The 10,345-nt window shown below is 39.8% G+C and overlaps 1 protein-coding gene across 7 annotated transcripts in view; it reads left to right on the forward strand.

Moving 5' to 3' along the window:
• The window catches only part of TTC13 (tetratricopeptide repeat domain 13), a 77,547-nt gene extending 69,806 nt beyond the window's left edge, over positions 1 to 7,741 (forward strand). For 4 of the 7 annotated variants that reach the window (XM_004432363.3, XM_014788928.2, XM_014788930.2 and 1 more), the window contains 4 exons: positions 1,425 to 1,504; positions 3,654 to 3,732; positions 3,878 to 3,957; positions 5,448 to 7,739. In XM_004432363.3, the coding sequence (XP_004432420.2) occupies positions 1,425 to 1,504; positions 3,654 to 3,732; positions 3,878 to 3,957; positions 5,448 to 5,562 (354 nt within the window). In that variant the 3' untranslated portion in view covers positions 5,563 to 7,739. Of the gene's footprint in view, positions 1 to 1,424; positions 1,505 to 3,653; positions 3,733 to 3,877; positions 3,958 to 5,447 lie in introns of all 7 variants that reach the window. The other 3 variants (XM_014788929.2, XM_087431953.1, XR_015552450.1) reach the window with 3 other exon arrangements.
• The last annotated feature ends 2,604 nt before the right edge of the window (positions 7,742 to 10,345 follow it).

Genomic DNA, 10,345 nt, shown 5'->3' on the forward strand with positions numbered 1-10,345 from the left:
GGTTTTTGTTTGTTTCCATTTTATCCATGCTTCCTATGGTTCTTTTGTAAACTTTTTAAAGCCTCTACCCTTTCATTGGGATTATACATCTTCTGCTTGAAATCAGCTTTAATTGATGACCTATAAATATTTCTTTTTAATATTCTTATGGAAACAGTTCCCATATTTAATAACTACAGTAATTGGGGAATAATAAATTTATTATTTATAAATTTACTATATTATATTATCATAAGTTTGGGCTTTGTTAAGATGTAAATGAAAAAGTTAGTCCATAATGAAAGTGGCCTGTGCTGCAATTAGTGGCCCTTTCCTGGTCTGTGACCTCTTCCCTCCCTGGCCCACCCCGACTGGAGGGGGGTGCTCCCTGGAGGCAGGATCTGGCATGTCACCTTCATGGCTGCAGCTACCACTATGCCAAGAGTATGGTGGGCACTCCATTCACATTCTGGAGTGGATGCCTGTGGCCCCTGGGAAGTCACTTTATTTCTCTTGCATTTAATTAGTTCGTACCTATAATTAAGCATCTAAGTATTTATACATAATTAAGCATATTTATCACCTAAATCTCAGTGTGGAGCAGGGGCTTATTAGAATCTGGGGGTAGGGAGGCATGTACTTTGAGACAGCATATTTGGTGTTAATAAGTGCTTTATTTTATTTTAATCTCAGTTTACATTTTGATATTTCAAAGAGCATGAAAGGAGACTGAGATAGGTGAAGTGGATTAAGAGGTAAAACGTCCAGTTATAAAATAAATGAATCATGGGGATGTAATGTACAACATAGGGAATGTAGCAAATTATATTGTAATAACTTTGTATGGTGACAGATGGTAACCAGACATACCATGGTGATCATTTCATAATGTATATAAATGTTAACTCACTATGATGTACACCTGAAACTAATAGGATATTGTACGTCAATTACACTTCAATAAAAAAAAAAGAGGGGCCGGCTCGGTGGCGTAGTGGTTAAGTTCTTGTGCTCTGCTTGGGCGGCCTGGGGTTCACAGGTTCAAATCCAGGTGCAGACTGACACACCGCTCATCAAGCCATGCTGTGGTGGCATCCCCTGTACAAAAAAATAGAGGAGGATGGGCATGGATGTTAGCTTAGGGCCAATCTTCCTCACCCCCCAAAAAAAAAGACTGGAATTTTTATGTTTATCAGAAGAGGTTGCAGTTTTAAAAACAGCTGGGAAAATATTGCTCTAAATTGAACTGTATGTATACCCTTTCGTTAGAAAAAATGATACAAAAGAGTATAAAATATTCAAGAATGTGAAAAGGAGGTTCTTGTAGGAGAGGAATGAAATAATTCTTTTCCTGAGTAAATGATTCTTATATGTCTTGTCACCTAATAAAAAACTGGTTTATAATCTAGTATTTAAGTTCATGAGCATGTGTCTTTTTTTTCTAGGAGGCTGATGCTGTTTGCAATTTAATCTTATCTTTAGTTTATTACTTTTATAATTTAATGCCACTCTCTCGAGGATCCAGGTGAGGGATATAATTTAAGTTTTTACATTGAAAAGCATGTTCTTTTTTGCTCATACTTCCTGTTGTGGGTGTAGGTACAAAAGTACCCCCAAGCAATGGCAAGAAGCCCCCTTTTGTTTTTTTCAAAATCCACTCAAAAATTATTTCCTTCATCTACCACATTATCAAAAGAATTAGGAAAGATAGTTTGCATATAGTGTGCTTAAGTTTTACAGGCTAGGGATTCATTCATTCAATAGAAATGTATTGAGGGCTGACTCTGTGCATGCATCGTGCTCACTGTATTTTAATTTTGATGTTTGCCCAGGCTGTTGCCCTGCCCTCTTCTCCTCTCTCTCCCAATTTTTGGCCATTAATTGACCTTTAACCCTAATGTTATATACTTTTGAGTCACCAACCATTCCATGCTATTTTTATTATCGTGAATAAATTCTTGCTACTTATGAATCCATCAGGTGTTTTTTAGGTGTCATTAAAACAAGGGATGTATCTGTAAAGTTTTCTTTTTATTCTCTTTTACCCAGCACTATATGCAGTAAATCATGTACATGGCAAATGCTGTTGCTAGCACATATTTGAATTTAAGATGTGGCTAAAATATATGCTAGAATGTCTTTATCTTTAATTAATACTTTAAAAGTAAAACTCTCCTAAGTGTGGTAGTAAATTTTGTTATAATATTAAAAAGGCATTGAAACAAAATAGAAACACAAACATTGTAATATCAGCATAATTATTATTAGCTATGTCCCCTAAATCTATGATGTGCATGAGACCTGCACACACCACCTCTTATCAGCCACTCTGCAGGCACTGTGCCAACACCCAGCACTTATCATTGTCCTCACAGCAGCTCTGTTGGCTCGTGTGTGACACATGAAGGAAGTACAGCTCCAGTCATCCTCGACTCTTGCTTTCAGTCCCTAAATGCTGTTGATTCTGCCTCCTAACCCTCTGTTCTCTTCTGCTCACAGCTACTGCCATAGTTCAGACTTTTGTCATCTCCTGCTGTAACCTTTCTAACTGGTCTCCTGCATCCAGGCTTTTCTCCTTCCCGTCTCTGTGTCCCACAGTTTGTTATACCCATTGGCTCCCAATACCTGTTGGCTCAAGTGCAGACTCGGTGGCAACATGCACGGTGCCAGTCCCTGTCCTGCCCTGGTTTACCTTGGCCTCATCACCTCTCTCCTTCATCTGCCCTTTGGAACCTCTCGAGGGTCTGTGGAACTTCTTGAGGTTCCTCAGGTTGGCTCTCTCCACCACACCTCTCTGCCTTTCCTCACACCTTCATGTCTGCACACATGCTTTTCACTCCATGCCAGCCCATTTCCCTTCTTTCTCTGCCTCCTTTGCCCTGCCCTGGGCCCTGGAAGATGCAGTGCACGTGCCCGTGGCCTCTGTGAGGTCTTTTCTGGTAGGCAACCTCCATGATGAACTCACTTGCCTTGGTGTCCACTCATTGCACTTGGTGGCGTTCTCTGCCGGCACTCATGCTCTCTGTCCCCCCGGCCAGGCTGCTTGTTCTCAGAGGCAGTAGCCTTACCTTAGTTATTTGTCCTGGGGTGACTTGCAAAGGGGCACATAGTTGGTGTATAATAAATATGTCAGAATCAAAAGTGAGTCTGCTATATACCAGGAAGGAAATTTATATAACATATTGATTTTCAAACCAGTCTGTTAGTACATTCTGAGAGTGTGTTCTGCTTTTCTTCTTTGGGAACCAAAGTTTTTAATGCATAAACAATAAGAATAATATGTTTATATTTACAAAGTATATTGTATATGTGCGTTTCAAAGCTAAGCCTCGTAAAGTTGTTAAAAATAAGCAAGCACATTTTCTAACTCATTATTTCACAAGAATAGAAAAGCCAAGTGGGAAGAAAACGTCTAATTAAAAGAAACACTTTTTTTCTCAGAAAAAGAATATTCTTGGTCACATTTACCCTTAAATTACTAAATCAGTAAATATTTTTATTATTAAATTAGTAATTTTTTTTAAAACAAATGAAAATATTCTTATTTTTAATGTCTAAAGAATTCTTAAAAGAAGTAAAATTTCATCTTTTATGATGGAAACTCCATGGTGAGCTTTAACATGGTAACTGTTTGTACACTAGGACTGATTGGTAATTGTTCTTTATTTAAACAGTGTAATAGCTTACTCAGTGATCGTGGGAGCACTGATGGCAAGTGGAAAAGAAGTAGCAGGAAAAATTCCCAAAGGGAAGGTGCGTTGGAGCTGGAAGGGAAAATGGTTGGTTGTGTGTTTAAATCCCAATCTGTGGCTTTTGTGGTGAGATACATGAGCTAACAGATCTCCAGAGGCTTTCTCCTCCATATTTAATCACATTTCTAAATTTCTTTCTTTTTCAGTTAGTTGACTTTGAAGCTATGACAGCTCCTGGGTCAGAGGCCTTTAGCAAAATAGCTAAAAGCTGGATGAACTTGAAAAGGTAACTACTTGATGGGGGTCAACAACAGGATATTACAACTAAAGAGGGAGAAAAAGGGACTTCCTGTTACTTTTGGAGCTCTATAAGACTGGAATTGTACTCATTTTTGAGAGTTATACAATGAATTTAATCCACTTTTTCAAGGTTAAAATGTTTTGCTGTCATGTAAGACCCCTTAAAGCATGAGTGTATGGGTAGAAATGAATAATGAATAGAAAATAAGGAAACTAGTTTGTGAAAGAAAAGTTATAAATGTCATATTTATATAATCAGATATTCATTTCTCTTGGCTAAACTGCCCTTTATCCCAAACCCTTAGGTTCAGTATTCAGGAGTGAATTTGAAAGATATGAGCTGAAGCCATTTCAGACTTATTCTTAGTGGTAGCACTTTGCCTATTCAGCTGCATTTTTACTGCACTCTGGATTTTGAGAAAGTGGTACTTGATCCTAATTTAGGTGAGGAATACATGTGAGTTAGTAAACACTAGTCAGAAATTATCCCTGACAGTTACCCTGCGGGGAGTCCAATAGACTCTGATCTTCCCTGGCTCTTGTTTCCAGAAGCGCTGCAGAGGAGTGTGTAACTTTGGGATGAAGTTAAACTCACACGTGCTCTAATAGTTAATAAAGAATAAGCAGACTCACTGACCTTATTTATTCCTGCTCCTTCTCCCTGTTTTTTACATAATAACCACCTTCAATTTTGCCTTTCACATCTATTTGACATAGCAACCACTCTAAAAATTGCTGGATAATTTGTGCTCTGTTTAAAATGGAGAAAGTCATATCTGTAGTACACTCATATTCAATTTGTAAGTATTCCATTACCTTAGTAATGAAAACTTGTAACATGTTCCAGTATATTCTTATTCCAGGTTTACTAGTTTACACATATCTTAGTAATATGAGGTCAAAAGCTCTTGCTTCTGTTTCTTACATACTTTTACGGTGTTGGTCTTTCAACAATTCTTTAAGGAAGGTGTAACAGCGCTACCTTACATTGTGCAGGTACCCTTTCACAGCGTACTTTGACATACGTTCTCTCATTCCATGCTCATGGTACCTCTGTGAGTTAAGAATACTATCCCGGTTGCTGCAAATAAGGAAAGTGGGGCTTAGAGAAATGATTAAAGCTAATCAAGAGTGAGGCTGGACCCGAAACCTGTGTTTGCTGATTCCAAGTCAAAACATGCATCCCAGCGGGACACGTGTGCATAACAGTCATGTGTAAATTAGAGTTTAATTATATTTCCCAAAGACTCCAGTTGAACTTCCAAGCAGCTCATAGATGAGCCTATTGATATCCCGTCCATTGCTGTAGAAGGATCTGTTCTGTTCACAGCTCCTCCCTGCTTTCATAATATTGTCTGACATAATACATATGGGGTGTTGGAGAGTGAATATTATAATAGGAATAAATATAAGCTCTGCCTTTTTTGTAAAATTGTGTTAATTTTCACACCCCTTCTTTGTGTTTTCCTTTTTCAGTATTTCACCTTCTTACAAGACTCTTCCATCCGTGTCAGAGACGTTTCCAACGTTAAGATCAATGATTGAGGTGCTAAACACTGACTCTTCTCCACGTTGTCTTAAGAAACTCTAGTTACACCGGGGTATTTATACAAGGAAAGGGCCGGACCTCTTGCTTCTTAAGTTATTTTTTAAAACATGGAATTATAAAGAAACTAGGTCCTTTATTACTTTTGATACCAATTTTTGATAGGAATTGAATACTTGAAATCATTTTCTTTACTTTTCTGAACCATAACAAAAATCATGAAAGAGAGTTTTGGGGGGAAAAAAGCTGTATATCTGAGAAGGAAAGTGTATGTATTAGCCAGTGGTCTGTTGGGTTTCCACTTAAAAAGTCATACAGCTCCTTCAAAGTTTACTTCAGAAACCAAAAATTAATAATTAAAAGGAACAAAACCAACAACAAAACAGGAGTGTTTTCATTCCTTTATAGATTTGGATATTTTTCAAAGACTTTCTTTTTATGTGCATTGATAGGGTGTCTTGTTTTCAACTCACATAATGTTCCTGTGTGGGTTCTCCACTTTATTTGAACTCGGGAAGATTCGTGGCCCATCAGCGTGAGCCACAGGGCTCACAGCCAGAACACTCATTTTGAATGATGCAGACAGTATTTGCCGGTGACTCAAACACTGAATTATTGAACCATATTTTTTTTCTCTCTCTCTGATGGAAAAATTAAACAGGGGTGGTTTCTCTAAATCACCAGTTCTTTGACACTGGATTATGTATGTTTTTATTTTGTGAACTAGTTTCACTTTTCAGGTATAAGAACATTCAGAAAATTACTGATATTTTTTTTCAGACAAGGTAAATGACAATGAGTAAAATGGGTTCATTAAATTATTGCCATTTCCAAATCATTTTCATTTTTCTTTGATTTTTGTTAAAGGGTTACCTATTCACTGCTTTCTGTTATTTAGTTTTTGTCTTGAAATCTTGCATAAGAGTAGCACAGTGATGCCTCAAGGCATCTGTGCTCATGGGGGATTTAATAACGCTGGACATTGGAGTTATCTGCAGGTCTTGGAGAATGCGGCTGTTTGGACAGATGCTGTTCTGGGTACTGACGTGCTTCAAAACGGCCACAGAGATGTGGCTCATGTTCTCATCTCATCTGGTAACCACTGCAGGAAAAGGGTGTTGATAATGATAGAAGTCCTAAGACACACCTCATTTTACAAATAGATTTCACATCCACAGATCAATTTTCTCCTGAGACTCAGGCTTCACTCACAAAAGACAAACCTCTTTATTTTCATTTTACAGGTGAGGGAGCTAAGGCTCTGTGAGGTTAATCACTCCCCAGGGTCATCCAGCTGTTGAAGCCAGGGTACTAGGATTCCTACCAGGCCTCTCTGCTCTGCCCCACCACAGACTTGGGGAACGAAAAATTCAGTTCTCAGGCTCTTCTCAAGACTCAGAGACTACTTAACACCGTACCATGCAAAATCTCCATCTGTCTCTTACATTGCTTTGCATTCTCAACATTGTGCTGTGTTTTTTTGTTTGTTTTTTGTAGGGGAAGATTTGCCCTAAGCTAACATCTGTTGCTTATCTTCCTCACTTTTTCTTGTTAGTTCTTTATGAGCCGCCGCCACAGCATGGCTACTGAGAGACAAGTCGTGTATTTCCGCGCCTGGGAACCAAACCCAGGCCACTGAAGTGGAGGGCACCGAACTTGAACTGCTAGGCCGTCAGGACTGGCTCAATATCATGCCTTTTTTTTTTTTTTAAGGAAGATAAGCCCTGAGCTAACATCTGTTGCCAATCTTCCTCTTTTTGCTGAGGAAGATAGGCCCTGGGCTAACATCGTGCCCATCTTTCTTTACTTTGTATGGGACGCCACCACAGCATGGCTTGACAAGTGGTGTGTCGGTCCACACCTGGGATCCGAACCTGGGAACCCCGGGCCTCCAAAACAGAGAGCGTGAACTTAACCGCTATACCACTGGGCCGGCCCCTCACTGTCATGCTTTTTTGACCAAACTGGTCTACCTAAAAAGATTTTCAAAACCACAAAGGAGCTGCATCCAGATATGCTCTGCAGGATTGCAAAGCAAGATGGAAATTGCAGAGATTAAACAAAGGCAAAATGAACAGATTTTTAAACTTTTCCCTCTTTTTGCTTATTATCTCAGAGTCAGAATTCTTCAGTTTTATCAAGGACTTTTCTTCATCACCAACTCTTTAAGGTTTTAAATTGTGAGGTACCCATTTTTCAGTTAGGAAAATGGTCCAAATAAATTAGCTGACTTTTCTGAAATATGACAGAATATGTCTAAACCTCAGAATTAGAATATATGTTTCTTGAAACTTAGTTTACCAAACTCCAAATTACTATGCTTCAATTTTTATTTAAATAGCCCAGTTTCTCCTCATGCAAGTAATATAATTATCACATCATTAGAAATACTGAAATGCTAAATTCTCTGATTGCAGGATGTTCTGGGAAAATGTTCCTTCTTCTGCCCCAAGTCCCAAAATACTCAGGCCAAGTTGACTTTGGTCTGAACTAACTGCACAAGCGGTTTTGTTTGGTGGCTGAGAAGGTGCTACCTACTGGTGTGCCAGTTCCCACCTTTGAGGGCTCTTGTCTCAAAAAGGCATGAAGATTTGGAATGTGTTTTTATATTATGATAGTTAAAGTTCTCTCATCACATCTTCTGTTAAATTGAAAAATTGCACCTAAAAATCAACCAGAGTTCCATCATACAAGTTGTCCTCTGTGAAAGCTTTTTTTTAAAACGTAAGTCTCTTTCTCAAAAATTAGAATTAGGTTTGCTTTTATCCTTAAAATTTCATATCAAAACCTTTTGATCATCCTGAGGAAACAAAACTGCTATGTTTCTTTTGTCTCTATTTGGTTTTATCTTGTTAGCTCCCCTTATCCTTTTGATTTCATGCCATAAAAATCAGGACTCTCCTGATAGGTCTGTGATGCTCTAAGCCTCTCCTGCTCCAACTCTGCGATGAAGACCTGGAAACGCTGTGTTTGAGGTGCATTTCTGCCCCAGGTCAGATGTGAATGTGAGAGGCTGTATTCCCAGTGCTTTGCAGGTTGATCTAATTGTGTATGTGCATTTGGGTTCTCTTACACTATAGCTATTACCATTAGAAATCCTTTAGATAGCTCATTTGCCTACTAGTTGTAGGTCTTAGGACCATTTTATCCCCTAAAGAAATTGAAATACTTGTTAGAGGGGCCTGTGGATTAGTCTAGAAATGTCATCCAGGATCTGGCTCTTTCCCTCATGGCCCAACACAGTCCATTAGCAAGGCAGCTCTTCTATCCCTCCTACAAAATACCATCCCCCATCTCTCCACTTTTCCTTGGCTTCATTGATACCTCCCCAGTCCATTATAATCTCTCTTGGACCACTTCCATAGTCTCTGACTTCCTGATACTTTCTGATGCCGCTGTGCTTAAGCCCTTCACAGCTTCTCACTGCCATAAAATAAAACCCACTCTCCTACCATAGCCTGTCTGACATGGCCTCTCTCTGTTTCTGCAGCCTCACCTCTTACTTCTCTTCCTCTCCTCTACACACTGTAGCCATACTCTTTCTTTTGTACCATCAACTCACCACGGCTTTGCCTTCCACAGGGACCTTAGAGTTAACTCAGTGCTGTCCAGTAGAACTTTCTGCAATGATGGGAATGTTCTGTATGATGGGAATGTTCTGTATCTGCCTCATCCAGTATGGTAGCCACCAGCCACTTGTAGCTACTGGGCACTTGAACTGGGGCTAGCGTGACTGAGGAATAGAGTTTTTAATTTAGTTTTAATTAATTTAAATGTAGATGGCACATGTAGCTAGTGGCTATTATATGGGACAGCACAGCCTAGAGAGTTCCTAATTAGGCTTTAGAATAAGTTTTTCCACTTAAATAATCCCAAATGATGTTCTCTGGTGATAATTAATATTATGAACTTGATGTTTACGCACTTGTCTGAGTAGCTAAGTTCTATTTGTAAAATTGCTCCTATGAATCAAGATGGTCACACTTTCAAAAGACTAACTTAAAAAGATCCTCTAAAGAGAGTGACATCAGCGTCATGGTGGAGTGAGCTTTCCCGTAAACTCTTCCCCCGATAAGATACAACAAAAGGAACAGTCACAGACCAACAACGGAATCCTAGACAGTGAAAAGCAAGATTGGAAAGATCCACACTGCCACACATCTGAGAGTGGAACGTGCTGGGCCCCCAGAGGAAGTGGAGAGAGGTAAGGAGAACTCTTCTCCCTCCCCATCAGATCAGTGCTCCCAGTCCACATGGCTCCCAGAGAGGGGGGAGGGGCGGCCCTCTGCGGGGAAACCGTAGCTCTTCGGGCTTTCTCAGCCAGTGGGAAACTCCCACACAGAGGACTCAGAACTGCTACGGGGTACCATCAACATCTGAGCACCCCAGAGAGCAGATAACGAGGGGCGAATAAGAAGCCCCCCACGCCAGGGACCCAGCGGGCAAAAGAGAGACACTGCCACCCCACAAACCAGACCCTGCAGCTCCACTGACCAGACCAGACCAAGCGACCGGCGGATCGCAGCGGGCTCAGATTACACAGCACTTTACCCCCACATAGTGGCAGTGGGTGGAAATTGCAACCAGATATTTCCAGGATGAGGAAAAACAAAGCCAATACAGGAACCATAATGCAAAGGTACATGAAATCACCAGACCAGAAGGAAAATGACAAGCACCCAGAAACCAACCCTGAAGACACAGAAATCCATAACCTAAACAACAGAGATTTCAAAATAGCTATTACAAAAACACTCAATGAAATACGAGACAACACAGACAAACGATTCAATGAGATTAGGAGTTTCTTCACAAAAGAGATTGAGAT

Source organism: Ceratotherium simum, chromosome 6 (genome assembly GCF_057802395.1).
Source record: "Ceratotherium simum simum isolate JZ-2026a chromosome 6, ASM5780239v1, whole genome shotgun sequence".
NCBI classification, from domain to species: domain Eukaryota; kingdom Metazoa; phylum Chordata; class Mammalia; order Perissodactyla; family Rhinocerotidae; genus Ceratotherium; species Ceratotherium simum.